General features: G+C 40.8%; 1 protein-coding gene and 1 long non-coding RNA gene across 3 annotated transcripts in view; both read left to right on the top strand.

Moving 5' to 3' along the window:
- LOC141376286 (uncharacterized) overlaps positions 1–16,913 on the top strand; it is a 501,640-nt gene that overhangs the window by 62,038 nt on the left and 422,689 nt on the right. The gene's annotated exons all lie outside the window — the stretch shown is intronic.
- On the top strand, positions 8,474–16,481 carry ankrd34ba (ankyrin repeat domain 34Ba). 2 transcript variants are annotated; one of them, XR_012386077.1, is made up of 3 exons: positions 8,474–8,619; positions 14,300–16,060; positions 16,216–16,481. XR_012386077.1 is itself a non-coding variant. In XM_073914357.1 (2 exons), the coding sequence occupies exon 2, from the start codon at positions 14,361–14,363 to the stop codon at positions 15,993–15,995; it is 1,635 nt and encodes a 544-aa protein (XP_073770458.1). In that variant the 5' UTR covers positions 8,474–8,619; positions 14,300–14,360; the 3' UTR covers positions 15,996–16,481. The 2 variants fall into 2 exon arrangements, 1 of the variants encoding a protein (XP_073770458.1); XM_073914357.1 differs by having other exon boundaries at positions 14,300–16,481.

Below are 16,913 nucleotides of genomic sequence, written 5' to 3'. Positions count from 1 at the left end.
ATTATAACACAGCTGTCTGGAATACTCAGTACTTATTGGTAAGTCAGACATTCCAGGGTATGTTATTACCCAGATAACAACCGCTAAATAACACAGGCTCAGCTTTTTCAAAAACAAGCGATAGAATCATATCATGTGACCCTAAAACTGTGTGAATCCAACTCAGAACAAAGCTAACGCTTCATGTGATCAGAATTTGATATTAAACTTCTCACAACTGAATAAGGCATCATAAAGCTTGCGGTCACGAACAGGGAAAACTCACAAAGCTTCTAATTTCATCTCCTCCTCCTGGCTGTAAAGCTGACTTCACTCCTACATACATATGAACTTGTATCGCAGGAAGACACAAGACGCCCACTGCAACACAACCTCTGCAGGGCCGATCGCTAACAGAGAGGGAAACCACATTAAGAGCTTACCCAGCATGCTTTGAGACTTATCTGGGAAGATGCAGGATAATATTTGCTGCTAATATTGCCACCAAAAAAAAACACACACTTGTGATCGTGACAATGTGAAAATGCGTTCGAAGCATCTTGAAAGGCCTCGCAACAAAAAGCCTCCTGATCTGTGAAAAACAAGGATAATGGGATACAATTGCGCTTTATCCGAGTCAAAGGCAGAAGTAGGACAGCATTCCTGATTGTGTGAGATTGAGACTCTGTGCGGCTTTGCTGGAGGTCAGCTGAGGTCGTCATGTCTATGATTTGTCATATTCAGTGCAAGTCATGTATTAAAAGCAATTCTCAGAGGAGAAGAGGGAAAAACATTGTTTAGAAAATGATTTATGCGCTGAGAAATCAATACAGTAATATATAATAACCTTTAATTTAGTGGAAAAATGTTTTAGTAAATTTTTAAAATTATCTTATATGCATTATTATATCAATTATTTATAAATGACAACTACATTAAAAATGATTTAAAATAGAAAACTACTGTCTGTGTACAGCAGGAATCTTTCAGACTACTTTCTTTTAGAGACTGTAAGACAACAACAACAAAAAAAAAACACATATACACACTGGCCACTTTATTAGGTACACCTGTCCAGTCAATCATATGGCAGCAACTCAATGCATTTAGGCATGTAGACATGGTCAAGACGATCTGCTGCAGTTCAAACTAAGCATCAGAATGGGGAAGAAAGGGGATTTGCATGGCTTTCAACGTGGCATGATTGTTAGTGCCAGACGGGCTGCTCTGAGTATTTCAGAAACTGCTGATCTATGGGATTGTCAGGCACAACTTTCTCTAGGGTTTACAGAGAATGGTCTGAAAAGGAGAAAATATCCTGTGAGTGGCAGTTCTGTGAGCGCAAATGCCTTGTTGATGCCAGAGGTCAGAGGAGAATGGCCAGACTGGTTCCAGCTGATAGAAAGGCAACAGTAACTCAAATAAGCACTCGATATAACCGAGGTCTGCAGAAGAGCATCTCTGAACACACAACACGTCCAACCTTGAGGCAGATGGGCTACAGCAGCAGAAGACCACTCCGGGTGCCACTCCTGTCAGCTAAGAACAGGAAACTGAGGCTACAATTCACACAGGCTCACTAAAACTGGACAATAGAAGATTGGAGAAACGTTGCCTGCTCTGATGAGTCTCCATTTCTGCTCACATTCGGATGGTCGGGTCAGAATTTGGCATCAACAAACTGAAAGCATTCTGCCTTGCATCAACAGTTCAGGCTGGTGGTGGTGGTGTAATGGTGTGGGCGATATTTTCTTGGCATACTTTGGGCTCATTAGTACCAATTGAGCATGGTGTCAACACCACAGCCTACCTGAGTATTGTTGCTGACCATGTCCATCCCTTTATGACCACAGTGTCTTCATCTTCTGGTGGCTACTTCCAGCAGGATAACACACCATGTCATAAACCCTGAATCATCTCAGACTGGTTACTTGAACATGACGATGAGTTCACTGTACTCAAATGGCCTCCACAGTCACCAGAGCTCAATCCAATAGAGCACCTTTGGGATGTGGTGGAACGGGAGATTGGCATCATGGATGTGCAGCCGACAAATCTGCAGCAACTGTGTGATGCTATCATGTCAACATGGAGCAAAATCTCTGAGGAATATTTCCAGTATCTTGTTGAATCTCTGCCATGAAGGATTGAGGCAGTTCTGAAGGCAAAAGGAGTCCAACGTGGTATTAGTAAGGTCTACCTAATAGATGGACAGAGAGAGAGACACACACACAAGGGATGACTCACAAAAAAAAAATAAATATGGCCAGCTTTTTTTCGGTCAGGGAAAGCTTCAGCAAGGGCAACCCTGTGGGATTATGGGGGATTACTGGTTTGTCTGTCAATCCCAAAAATAGCGGCATACTCATAAATCTCGAAATGAAGAGAGTGCGGCAATCTGTTTGTAGATGTTCTGTTTCTAAACAAATGCAAATGGAATGAAGAATCTAGATCAAAGATTTATGGCTTTGGAAAGGCTGTTTGCAGGCCAGATGTTCAGATGCAGGAGGCAAACATCATTGGTGCACGCGCTGATAAACTTTTGCTGCGTTATTTGTGGTGGGGTCACTGTGTAGGAGCTGTTTCTTACTGCTCCATTTAAAGCTACTGTGAATGTTTGTATACTTGCTGGAGAATGGCGACACAGTGGCGAAGTAGGTAGTGCTGTCGCCTCACAGCAAGAAAGTTGCTGGTTTGAGCCTCGGCTGGCTCAGTTGGCGTTTCTGTGTGGAGTTTGCATGTTCTCCCTGCGTTCGCGTGGGTTTCCTCCAGGTGCTCCGGTTTACCCCACAGTCCAAAGACATGCGCTACAGGTGAATTGGGTAGGCTAAATTGTCCATGAGTGTGAATGACTGTGTGTGGATGTTTCCCATAGATAAGTTGGCGGTTCATTCCGCTGTGGTGACCCCAGAATAATATAGGGACTACGCCGAAAAGAAAAAGAATGAATGAATGCTGGGAAATTTTATTTTCACGAAGGTTTCTTGAAAAGATTCACAGTCTTATAGACTCAATAGAGCAAAAATACAGCATTTAAAAAAAGAAAGCGAATTTAATTAAGAAACCCGATAATAAAATATTGTTTCTATGCTGAAGTATGACCTGACTCCTTATTTTATTGTATTATAATTCTTTTTTTGATTAATTATTTTATATTGCTTTTAATGTTTTGATTTCTTATATATTTTCCCGCTTTTACTTTATATTATTATACAGGGAGTTTAGAATTGATTTTAAACTTTTGATGTTTGTTTTTAATGCCGTCAATGACCTTGCTCCTATTTATTTATGCAAAATTTTGCATATTCACAAACCCGGCAGAGCTTTGCGATCTGCTGACCAACTTCAGCCTGAAGTCCCTCGGTCAAGATACAAGCAGTGGGGTGACCTGCAGGGGCAGGTCCTAAACTCTGGAATACCCTTCCAACTGAGCTTCGTACAATCACTGACCTGCCACTTTTTAAAGCCAAGCTTAAGACCCATTTGTTTAAATTAGCACTAACACTTCGTTATGTTTTAATATTTGCTGGTTTTAGTGATGTTTTTTGTATTGTTTTGCATCGCTTCATTTTCTGTTGTGTTTGTATAAAGTAACTTTTACTTGTGTAAAGCACTTTGGTCAACCTTGGTTGTAGTAAAGTTCTATAAATAAAAGTTGAGTGATTGATTGCTTGATTGGGGAGAAAAAAGTAAATAAATAAATAAATAAATAAATAAGAATATATATATATACTGTTGAAGTCAGAACTATGAGCCCCCCTTTAATTTTTTTCTTCTTTTATAAATATTTCCCAAATGATGTTTACCAGAGCAAGGAAATTTTCACAGTATGTCTGATAATATTTTTTCTTCTGGAGAAAGTCTTATTTGTTTTATTTCAGATAGAATAAAAGCAGTTTTTAATTTTTTAAACACCATTTTAAGGACAAAATTATTAGCCCCTTTAAGCAAACTAACTAACTAACTAACTTGTGTGTGTGTGTGTGTGTGTGTGTGTGTGTGTGGATCCCAACAGGGGGGTCCCAGCCCACAAGGGGGCCTCAGCGAGCTCTGTGTGTGGGGGGGGGGGGGGGTGGGGGTGGGGGGGGGGGGGTCACATCATGTTTAAAAAAGTCTAGCAGTGGACATTGGACAATTAAGAGAACGTTAATTTTGCCTTAAGTGATTTTATTCCATGGCTGACCCAAAAAAAAAAATGGACAAATTTGTAATTCGTCCTCTACGAAAAAAGTTTCTGATTCGCCTTCAGCATAGTAATGATCCAAGAATACTGGACCCAGCCCTACTGAAAAAAACAGTTTAAACCAGCCTAGGCTGGTTGGCTGGTCTTAGCTGGTCAGCCAGGCTGGTTTTAGAGGGGTTTTGGCCATTTCCAGCCTGGTCTTAGCTGGTCAGGCTGGGAGATGACCAGCTAAAATCAGCTTGACCAGCCTAGCCAGACTGGGAGCCCAGCCAAAACCAGCTATGTCCAGCTTAAACCAGGCTGGTCAAGCTGGTTTTAGCTGGATTTAGCTGGTCATTTTCCAGCCTGACTAGGCTGGAAATGGCTGGAAACCAGCCTGGAAATGGCCAAAACCCCTCTAAAACCAGCCTGGTCGACCAGCTAAAACCAGCCAACCAGCCTAAGCTGGTTTAAGCTGGATTTTTCAGCAGGGAGGTGAGGAAGCTCCAAACATTTCAGGTCACAGCACTAGCAATACTGAAAACACGAAATGCAGGAAATACCAAGATAGTTACCTGAACTATAGTTTTTTTTTTCATTTTCTCAAAGCAAAAAGTCCCAGACCCAGTGCATTATCTGCGTTAAAGTTCTTGCTAACCAATGCAAAAGGCCGTCTAAATTAACAAGACATTTGCAGACGAATATTACCGCAAGGTGCACCTAACACAAATGGCCTACTGATGAGTTGCTTTACATTAGCCTATTATTCGAGCATAAACGTATCCAGATATACTGTAGTAATAAACATACTGTTTGTTTGAAAACAACCTTTTTTTTGGTCATACCTACTGCAAACTTATATGAGCGATAATATCATTAAATGTGGAGGGGGGGCCTACAATATTTTTTAAGGAAATGGGGGTCTCAGGCAAAAAAGGTTAGGAACCACTGTCCTAAATAGTTTACCAGAGCAAGGAAATGTTCACAGTATGTCTGATAATATTTTTTCTTCTGGAGAAAGTCTTATTTGTTTTATTTCAGCTAGAATAAAAGCAGTTTTTAATTTTTTAAACACCATTTTAAGGTCAATATTATTAGGCCCTTTAAGTTATATTTGTTTACAATAGAAACCATCGTTATACAATAACTTGCCTAATTACCCTAACCTGCCTAGTTAACCTAATTAACCTAGTTAAGCCTTTAAATGTCATTTTAAGGTGTATAGAAGTGTCTTGAAGAATATCTAGTCAAATATTATTTACTGTCATCATGACAAAGATAAAATAAATAAATCAGTTATTAGAGATGAGTTAGTAAAATTATTATGTTTAGAAATGTGCTGAACAAATCTGCTCTCCGTCAAACAGAAATTGGGGGAAAGGTTGTTCAAATATGTAATACAAAGAAATCTATTAAAATTAAAATCATATCATGCAAAGGTGTTTAAAACAGCTCCTAGAGCGCCCTCTTGTGGCACGTCCAGAATCAGTATAAAACAATCACAAGCCTACTACTAAACCTCTGTTCTTTTGTAAATAATAGGCTGGCTCTTTTAATACCCTCACCATCAACCAGCTAGAAACATCGCACCAGCTACTCTCAAAACTGTATCAACAACACAGCAATGTGCCAAACACTACAACACCCTAGCAACCACATGAAACCTGTGCAACCGCCCACAGCATTGTAGCATTATATAAAAAAGGCTCAGACTATTTTTTTTAAATGTATGTTTTTGTAGACCATATGAATGGAAACTCATAATGAGTAGCCGGTGCCAGCTGCAGCAGGATAAAGCCTCGCTAATGTCACTCAGTTTACTGGGGGGAAAGTTGCACCTGATGTTCTTTAATAGTTGCCATGGCGATGGCTAAACAATTAGACTGTCCACTGTGAAGCAGGTTCATGGTTTCTATTAACAGCAGACACACGTACTGTACAGTGCAGTAGCCGTGTGTGTGTGTGTGTAATAAAATAAAAATACTTATTTATTACATACATATACAGCGGGTTAAATAGATGTTGATCACATGACCGTTTCTCTCAGAAAACACATTTCTAAAGGTGCTGTTGACTTGACATTTTCACCAGATATCAGTAATAACTGAAGTAACCCACACACACAAACAAATCAAGACTAATTAGTTTAGAAAACATGTTTTGTGTAATAAAATGAATTATGACACTGGGATAAAATATTGAACAAATGAAGAAAGGGAGGTGTAGAAAGCCATGGAAAGCCCAGACAGTAGCTAATCGCAGTATTTACACATAATATCACCACAACCAAAGCCAGACATGCTCAATCTAATAAATAAACCCGATCGCTCCACAACTAAACTAGTCTTCTTTTTTTGTTAGCATTTTGAAGATTTTATGGTGTTATTACCCTGCTGAAAAATCCAGCTTAAACCAGCCTAGGCTGGTTGGCTGGTTTTAGCTGGTCGACCAGGCAGGTTTCAAGAGGAATTTTGGCCACTTCCAGGCTGGTTTTAGCTGGATTTGGCTGGTCATTTTCCAGCCTGACCAGCTAAGACCAGGCTGGAAATGGCTGGAAACCAGACTGGAAGTGGCCAAAACCCCTCTAAAACCAGCCTGGTCAACCAGCTAAAACCAGCCAACCAGCTTAGGCTGGTTTAAGTTGGATTTTTCAGCAAGGTACTAATGTTTCCTTTCATCAAAGTAATTAGCTGCTACTAAAAGCACTCATTTAGAGCAACTCATCAATCTGAAGATGAGTTTAGTCAAGCCTGCGCGTAAAGATGGCGTTTGCACAATGTTTCTTTATTTCACTAGTTGTCATGGAGATAGCATTGCTCAAGTGGACTGAAACTACGCCACCTTCCCATCAACCTGACGACAGTTGCAGAGTGCGACCATTCAGACCCAGAGCAGGCACACAAACACCAAAAATTCTTAGATATGATGACGAAAAACAGGAAATAAAGCTATATATACATATATATATATACACACACACACACATATATATATATATATATATATATATATATATATATATATATGTATATGTATATATATGTATATGTATATATATATATATATATATATATATATATATATATATATATATATATATATATATATATATATACGTATATATATATATATATATATATATATATATATATATATATATATATATATATATATATATATATATATATATATACGCAATGGTGTGTATATATGTATATAATTTTTTTTATTTATTTATTTTACTATATATATTTTATTTATTTTATTATATTTATTTATTTTATTACATTTTATTATATTTTAATATATTTATTTATTTATTTTTATTTATTTATTTTTATTTATTTTTTTATAAAAATTTTTTTTTTTTTAATATCCTAATTTTATTTATTTTTTTGTTACTTTTGTCTCCGTACCCCTAGAAAAGGGACCAAAATGTAACACGGGATGTGTGTAGAGCCATCAGAAGGTCTATTTTGCCACAAGCCACATACAAAATGTTACCCTGGTTTTCAAATACACCTTGGAACCTACATGACTTGAAGGACAGGGAACCCTCAGGAGTCTTATATTATATATTTCTGGCTGCATTGTCACTGTTTTGAAAGCATCTGGAAGGATGGCAAAAACGTATAACTTTTTAAATTCTTATTAAATTCCTGAACGGCTTAGCTCACCAGTATTTGAGTGAGCTCCTGGTATATTACAGCCCTCACGTCCACTACACTCAATTCAATTGATTACTCCTAGAATATCAAGAATCAACTGTAGGCGGTCGATCCTTCTCAAATCTGGCAGCTAAACTCTGGAACAGCCTTACTTGCACAGTTTTGGAGGCAAACACATTCTGTCAGTTTGCACTAGCAAACAAAAAACACAAAGGCATAATGGTAAAATCAGAGTCATCTAAAGCAGGGGGTCAAATTCTGCTCTGCACGGTTTATTTCCAACACTGATCTGACCTTGAGACCCTGTAACCCATCTTACAACTGGTGGTCATTTCAAGTGTGATAATGAAGTAATCTCTCACAAGAAATGTCTCACTTTGTCATCCTTGAGTAAGTCTTCCAATGTTAAATAAATAAACTTTGCATTTCCAATTAAAGCAGGACATGCTTCTAAGAAATGAGTCTTGCAGAGGCAGAAATGCCTCAACAAAACGTACAAATCAGTCCTCTCAATTCTGAAGGACTCCAGTGCATCTGAAGTTCTTGAGAATCAAGGTTATTTTAAGTCTTGATGTTTGCCTGCTTCGCTCTCTCGCTCTCTCGTTCTCCCACCCAGCCAGTTTCTCCTCTCAGCATGTGAATAATGCACCTCTCACTGTCGCTTAGATCTGATCAACGTCATGCCTGCAATGCAAGTGCGTTCAAACGCATTTCCTCAGCGGACAGACAGGCGACCGTGACACCAGCAAAATATACCTCAGACTTCATCCTCGATCTGCATCGGACAGAATTTGTGTGTGTGATTATACGGTAAGAACAATCTCTATCCATCAACTCTGTATTATCTAATATCACAGAATGAAATGCTTATAATGAAATACGTTTTGATTTCTTAAGCTACCTACAGTGCATATTTTATTTCCATGCAATAGTACACAGTTAATAACAGTGATTAAGAGCATTGTTGTATCGATTGTTTCCCTGACTGAGGGAGAACGCTCACTGCCCTGATTAGAATAGAAACACTTTGCGACCTCTTCAAAATTTCAAGTGGATAGCGAATATTATTCATGCATCATCTTGCCGTGTACACTACAAAAAGCTTGAGGACGATTCTAAACATGTTTTGCTTTGCAGTTTTTTACTTTTATACTGGCGTGAAGAAAAGCAGGATTTTCCCACTTTGCTCTTTGTATGGCACACAATTGGACGTGTATCTCATAAGTGGAGCTTCTTTACCTGCTCCCAGCAGAGTTGAGCAGAACATCGCTGACTAGTCACAGATACTCCAAAGCAATCGTCATTTCCTCCATGGTAACGGTGCGCGAGCTGCTTATAACAACTTGTCCAAACCCTTGTTTTTGCATAGATGAAATGCACAGTGGTACTTGGAGAGTCATAACTGTTCCTCTGACAGACAGCGAGACTTTGCATTTAACATCTGAAACATACAAGTCAAGAAGAAATGACGTTTGCAAGCATTTATGTTGAACTTGATTTTCAAGCAGAAAAAAGCAGAACAAGACTTAACAGCAATACATGAAAAGGACAGTCGAATGATTGAGGAGTGTTGCATGTTGATGAATGATTGTAAAATCAATAATACTGTGTACTGAAATTAGCTTAACAATTAATTCATTGATTTCATGTGATATTTTGGTATTGTAACCTACTGTACAACTGAACCTAAACACATTTATATTGTATATATACACACACCGGGACCTTACTAGTACTGAGTTGGACCCCCTTTTGCCTTCAGAACTGCCTTAATCCTTCGTGGCCTAGATTCAACAAGGTACTGGAAATATTCCTCAGATGTTGACATGATAGCATCACGCAGTTGCTTCTGATTTGTCGGCTGCACATCCATGATGTGAATCTCTCATTCCACCACATCCCAAAGCTGCTCTATTGGATTGAGCTCTGGTGACTGTGGAGGCCATTTGAGTACAGTGAACTCATCGTCATGTTCAAGAAACCAGTCTGAGATGATTCACGCTTTATGACATGGTGTGTTAACCTGCTGGAAGTAGCCATCAGAAGATGGAGACACTGTGGTCATAGAGGTGCTCAATTGATACTAATGGGCCCAAAGTGGGCCAAGAAAATATCCCTCACACCATTACACCACCACCACCAGCCTGAACCGTTGATAAAAGGCAGGATGGATCCATGCTTTCATGCTGTTGATGCCAAATTCTGACCCGAGCATCCGAATGTGGCAGCAGAAATGGAGACTCATCAGAGCAGGCAACGTTTCTCCAATCTTCTATTGTCCAGTTTTGGTGAGTCTGTGTGAATTGTAGCCTCAGTTTCCTGTTCTTAGCTGACAGGAGCGGCACCCGGTGTGGTCTTCTCCTGCTGTAGCCCATCCGCCTCAAGTGTTGTGCATTCAAAGATGCTCTTCTGCAGAGCTCAGTGGTAACGAGTGCTTATTTGAGTAACTGTTGTCTTTCTATCAGCTGGAACCAGTCTGGCCATTCTCCTCTGACATCAACAAGGCGTTTACGCCCACAGAACTGCCGCTCACTGGATATTTCCTCCTTTTCTGCTCATTCTCTGTAATACCCAAAGATGGTTGTGCGTGAAAATCATAGTAGATCAGCAGTTTCCGAAATACTCAGAGCAGCCTGTCTGGCACCAACAACCATGCCACATTCAAAGCCACTTAAATCCCCCATTCTGATGCTCGGTTTGAACTGCAGCAGATCGTCTTGACCATGTCCACATTCTTAAATGCATTGAGTTGCTGCCATGTGACTGGCTGATTAGAAATTTGCATTAACGAGCAGTTGGACAGGTGGCCGATGAGTGTACAAATAAAAGTACATTTAATGAGTTCAGTTTATCATGATAAAGTAACAGGTGATCACTAAAAGACTACAAAACACCAAAAAATTATATTAAAAATAAAGAATTGTATACAATAACAAGCACTGCTTTCCAAATCCTTACAAGACCAGATTCCAAGAAAAAAAAGTAAAAATATTTAGCCAAACCAACACAAATGACTAAAGATCTGGCAAAACTGACTTTCAACAAATGCAAGTAGAACTCTTACTGTATTCCATAAGCTTCATCCTGGATACTATATCTATACGCTCTTTACATAAGCACCGCCTCTCCAACTAACTTGAAAGGCTTTCGGAAAGCTTAACAGCAATCGAAGGCATGATGTTCTGTCAGCGCTCAGAAAGTAACACCAAGGACAGCAAACACAATGGCCTTTAGAAAGATGCAGCTCCTGAAGAAAGTGTGAGGGAGGGCAAGCTCTGTGCTCAAGCTGAAAAGGACAGGCACCGCAAAGAATGTTGTCTGGCAGTAATGGCAAACAATAAAGCCAAGGTCTCTGCCTTCGTTTATTGAATTTAGCTTTTCAAAAAAGATAGCACTTGGGAGGGAGAGCTGTAATTCTGCAGAACCAGAGTAGTTGCTGAGCAGGAATGAATTCGTCTCAATCTTTTATTTTCAACATTATGCGTGTAGCCAATCAAGCACCTAATAACACAGTATAATGTAGAGCTGCTCGACTCTTCCATTCTGTAGATGTAATGTGTGTAATTTGCAGAAAAAGCTTTCAATTTTTAAAGATCTATTGCAACAAAGAGTGTGCAGTGCGTGATTATACACTCACAACAAACTTTATTATGTTAGCCAAATATTTTCCTCTTCAATCAGAGGCATTTTTACATAGCAAAAACCTCAAATCTATAAGTTGAGTACTCAAAAATGTTGTTTCAACTAGTTTTTTATTTTAAAATTGAAAACAAATCCAGTGTTATGTTATGCACTTAATTACATGCACATTTTCAAGTTTAGAACCTCAAATAAATTAAGCAGCCGAAATTGCCAAATTTTTTGTTTGTTTTCAATTTTACTGTTCACGCTTGTAAGAAGTACATTTAACAACAACATTTTTGTTTTTCGGTAGTTTTTTAATTTGTATTAAACCACAGGTTTTTATTGTTTTACAAAACAAAAACATGTACTATCCCATATTATCAGTGTAAAAAATAACAAAAAACATTAGTGTGTGGACTTACAAAAAAAAATACAAAAGAACTCCATTACGCCCTATTCACACGGGGCGTCAGCGTCAACGCTTCCCATTCACTTTGAATGGGTGACGTCAGGCGTTGCCGAACTGCATTGTGGATCCGTCGGCGCCGCTTCATAAGCGTTCCTCGCTGCAGAAGTTGGGACCAGCTCAACTTTTCAAGCGCCGACGGAAGCGTCAGCCAATCAGATCGCTGTATGCAAATACACCAGCTCAGACAGTGGCCTATTGCTGACTGAATTTCATTGGCTGACGCTTCTATGACAATCGTTTCAGCTCCAACTTCAGACACGCCCTCTGTCAAGCGTTGACGCTGAAGCCCCGTGTGAATAGGGCGTTAGTGTGAGTTATTAACCTAATTTTTTTGGGTTGCTACAAGTTAAATATTGTTTTAAAGCGACTGACAGATATATTTAGCTTTAAATTACCTGCATTTTTAAATTGATTTAATTATCAATATTTTCCTGTTTTGAAAACTTAATAAAATAATTCTGGCAACTTAAAAGTTTTAATCTAATCGGCATTTTAGAATTTTTAAGTTACAATAATATATTAAACTATTTAGTGGTAACGGACCTCTTGAGTTATTTTTTAGAGTGTATAAAGCGTACGGGGGTTCATTTTTTAAACTAATTTCTGCTGGCTCTAAATTACCAGCAGGGTCAAAATTTTACTGAAAAAACTATTGTTCTTAACAAGACTTCTGTCCTCTGATTGATAGTGTATAGTCCGAGGAAAAAGCCATTTTCAATGGTTTACAATGGTCCAGGGACGCCTCTAAAAAGAGAAGGGGGTGGTGGTGCTGAGACGAGACGAAAGCAAAGAGTGGAGGGGGGGTTGTTGGGGTTTGACGAAAGTGAAGGGTGGGGCCAGGGCCGGAGCAAGCTGAACTGCCGATCTAGGCAGAGGCATTCACGCCGCCCTCAACCCAAAGGGAAAACGAAAGTGACCGGTTATGGACCCTCTCGCCGCCCTCTCTATTCTGCCGCCCTATGCGCGGATATAACTGAGGAAGCGGGTGGTGAGGGAGGTGTTGCGGACGCTGCCCTCTCTATTCTGCCGCCCTATGCATATATATAACTGAGGACGCGGCTGATAAGGATGGTGAGGGAGGTGTCGCCTCTATGGACGCGCCGGCCCTGGGTGGGGCGGACAACGAAAGTGATGGGTGAAAATACATGGGCCCTTAAAATCGTCCTAACCCTCACGCCACACCCTTCCCCCCTCTACGCTTTATTTTTCAAAATGATCATAGCTGTTTTAAGGCTTTAAACTCCTCGCTCCATACTTCATGTGCTTTTCTTAGACATTAACATTTTCACACTTTTCTCTCTTTTTTAAACACTCTCAAAGTTCAAACTTTCGAAGAAAAATGAGTCTAGGATAATAGAATTCATTTATTTATTCTGTAATGGTGTCCTACATCCATGTAACTTCTACCTTCCTTAAGCATGTCCTGGAGTGCAACTATTTGTGCAATGGTTAGCATCTTCCTCTGCCTTTTGGGGGCTACCGTAGGTGCCTTTGACAGTGCAGAAAGTTTCATCGACATTGTGAAGAGAAAACTTACTTCTCTACAACAGATCAACTGAAGATTTACGTACATTTTGCAGGATGAACGCATTCTGTACTGTACAGGAGACAAGGCACAAGGAAAATTGATTGACAATGGTCTACAGCAGGGGTCACCAAACTTGTTCCTGGAGGTCCGGTGTCCTGCAGATTTTAGCTCCAACCCTAATCAAACACACCTGAACAAGCTAATCAAGGTCTTACTAGGTAAACTTGAAACATCCAGGCAAGTGTGTTGAAGCAAGTTGGAGCTAAACCCTGTAGGGACACCGGCCCTCCAGGACCGAGATTGGTGACCCCTGGCCTACAGCAAGTCAGGACGCAGAACACAAAGCGCTGTAGAAAAAAAGCAAGTCAAATTGCACAAACAAAATCGGTAAAAATGCAAAACCGTGAAAAGTAAACTGCGTTATAGCGAGGGACTTATGTAGTTGTAAAAACAAGGAAAGACAGCCATTGTAAAAAACAACTAAACGGAATCAGCCATCATTTAACCGTCTTTCCCTCATTGCATTATGTGTTTCCACAACAAAAACTGTATCATGCTAGGAGGAACAAATAAACAACATATACAAACTTTATCTTTTATTTATCTATAGCAGAGGCACCCAATCCTGTTGCTGGAGATCTACCTCCCTGCACAGTTCAGCTCCAACCCTGATCAAAACTACTAAACCGAATAAGTAGGATCTGAAGGAGCACTTGGTAACTATAGACAGGTGTGTTTGATGCAGGTTGCAGCTGAACTCTGGGGGAAGGTAGATCTCCATGAACAGGATTGTGCACCCCTGATCTATTGGTTCAATTAACCATTTAATTTAAGGTTTTACACATTAATCTTGTTCCTCTCTTTGACAGGTATTGCCATGGCAGCATTGGTGATCCCCGTCAGATGTGAGTCACAGTAACCAAAGTAAAGATGGAGGGTCCACAAATGATCAATGTTGATGGCAACTCACTGCTCAAAGCCGTTTACCTAAGCCGTCTCCGTCTCACAAGGCTTCTACTCGAAGGAGGCGCATATATAAACGAGAGTAACGAGTGTGGTGAAACACCCCTGATGGTTGCCTGCAGGAGCAGGCACACAGACCACCAAAGTGTCCCAAAGGTTAAGATGGTGGGGTATCTACTTGAAAGTGGCGCTGACCCAAATATCCAGGATAAAAGTGGGAGGACCGCTCTAATGCATGCCTGTTTGGAGCAAGCCGGTCCTGAGGTAGTGGAGTTGCTCTTAAGTAACGGTGCAGATCCTTGTCTTGAGGATCATACCGGTTCTTCTGCTCTAATATATGCCATCAATGGCAGTGGCGAAGAAACTCTTAAATTACTGATCGATGCCTGCAAAGCCAGAGGAAAAGAAGTTATCATCATCACCCCAGACAAACTTGCATGTGGAAAGCAAATGGCAAAACAGTACCTCTCCATTCCACCGCTCGCTATGGTGGAACAATGGGACAACCCGAGTTCCTCTGCAGTTCCATGTGCATCTCCATCTGATATTCTCCTCAGTACTTCTCCACAAGGCACACTTTCTTCTAGTCCTGCTGAGCATATATTTTACTTCCAGGACCCCCAGAGCATGACAAATTCCCAGCCAACCTCTCCATCCCACCAGAGTCCCCTGGTGAACAGTCGAGTGAGCAAACTGCACAATCTCCAGAGATTACACTCAGAGCCATGGCTGAAAATCCCACATGCCTTCCTTGCACAACAGCATGCTAAAAGCATCACGGCTACAGAGGAACTTCCGGACATCACACCCGAAGAAGAAATGAGCTTCAGAATGAACCGGCTGACTTTCGGTAATATGCCGCTATCTCGCCATTGCAGTGTTGAATTGAAAGAAGCTGGCTGTTTGAGTCAAAGACAAGGTAACAATGGTGAACGTCTAAGACCTGAAGGTGCACTCTGTCGAAACATGTCCTTTGACAGCTTGTCTTCATTGCACTCTTTATCTCATCCAAATCTTCACAGCAAAAGCAGCATGGACGCATTTCCGGCGGAGAAAGATCCAGACAAATCCCTGCCAAACTTGGCTGTGTCCAGTCTCCGTAACATCATTCAGAGGAGAAAACTAGGAATGGACCACTACAGCTCCGATTCCCAGCTATCGGTGAGCCTTGCAAACTCTCCAGAAGACCGCAAAGGGCAGCAGGAGAGGAAGAGACATGCCAACACACGTTCTCCTACCCTGGTGGGCTCCAGGGAGTCTCTCGAGAGTGCTTCATTAACGCACTTACACAGAAGAAATCCCATTAGCTATGAACGTCGGGGCTCTGGGGTGCTTTTGGATCCCATTTCCCATCCTCGAGCGGGATTCCTCCCCCCGTTGAACCAGCACGCACCAATCCCAAACATCACTCCGAGTGGCAATCTAAGCGCCAACAACAAATCAGTTTGTGGTGCAGCAGTGGGGACGAAACCCTGCATTCCCTCAGCACCCACAGGTTTTCCAAAGGACCACAAGACCAGGAGGATGCTGATGAGAAGACACTCCATGCAAACAGAGCAGATCAAGCAGCTGGGGGACTTCACTGAAATCTTTGGACATTGAATGTTTGCTGGTTAAATCCAATACAGCAGTTCTCAATCCCGGCCCTCATACCAAACTCTACAGCAGTGGTCACCAAACTTATTCCTGGAGGGCCGGTGTCCTGCAGATTTTAGCTCCAACCCTAATCAAACACACCTGAACAAGCTAATCAAGCTCTTACTTGGTATACTTGAAACATCCAGGCAGGTGTGTTGAAGCAAGTTGGAGCTAAACCCTGCAGGGACACCGGCCCTCCAGGACCGAGATTGGTGACCCCTGCTCTACAGGATATTCCACCATGAATTCAGTTTGAAGGGAGTATTAGATTTAAGAGCACTACTTTTTAGTGTGTGATGTGTTAAATTAAATTGTAATTATTTACAGAGGTATATTATGTCAGGCTTTACGCTACTCTAGTAGTAGTAGAGTACTCTAAGATGCTGCGGGCAGTGCCTTTGTGCAAATCTGTGAATGAATGTTACGAGGTGGATTAAAGTTTTTAGTAAGCTCAGGTAGAGATTTATGAAGGAACAGGAACTAAGGAACAATGCATACTGTGTAGGGATGTGTCAGTCAGAAAGGGAGCGCAGGGACCAGGATTGAGACATGCTAATCTAAGATAAACAGATGCAACCATGCATTCTTAAAGGTGCAGTCACAAATAAGAGAAAGTCCAGTCAATTCCAGAGGGATCAGTGTGTTTGGGAGTTTGTGTGAGGAAGAAAAATTAGAGCCCTGCACACCCTGCTGAAAAATCCAGCTTAAACCAGCCTAGGCTGGTTGGCTGGTTTTAGCTGGTCGACCAGCCTGGTTTTAGAGGGGTTTTGGCCATTTCCAGGCTGGTCTCCAGCCATTTCCAGCCTGGTCTTACCTGGTCAGGCTGGAAAATGACCAGCCAAATCTCTTAAACAGAAATTGGGGGGGAAAAAATAAACAGGG

Source organism: Danio rerio, chromosome 10 (assembly GCF_049306965.1).
Source record: "Danio rerio strain Tuebingen ecotype United States chromosome 10, GRCz12tu, whole genome shotgun sequence".
NCBI lineage: Eukaryota > Metazoa > Chordata > Actinopteri > Cypriniformes > Danionidae > Danio > Danio rerio.
The sequence above is the reverse complement of the archived record's forward strand: the minus strand, read 5'-3'. Positions and strand labels throughout refer to the sequence as shown.

What these genes read in the sequence shown, in the direction of transcription:
- ankrd34ba (XM_073914357.1), top strand. Translation starts at nt 14,361, where the DNA reads ATGGAGGGTCCACAAATGATCAATGTTGATGGCAACTCACTGCTCAAA.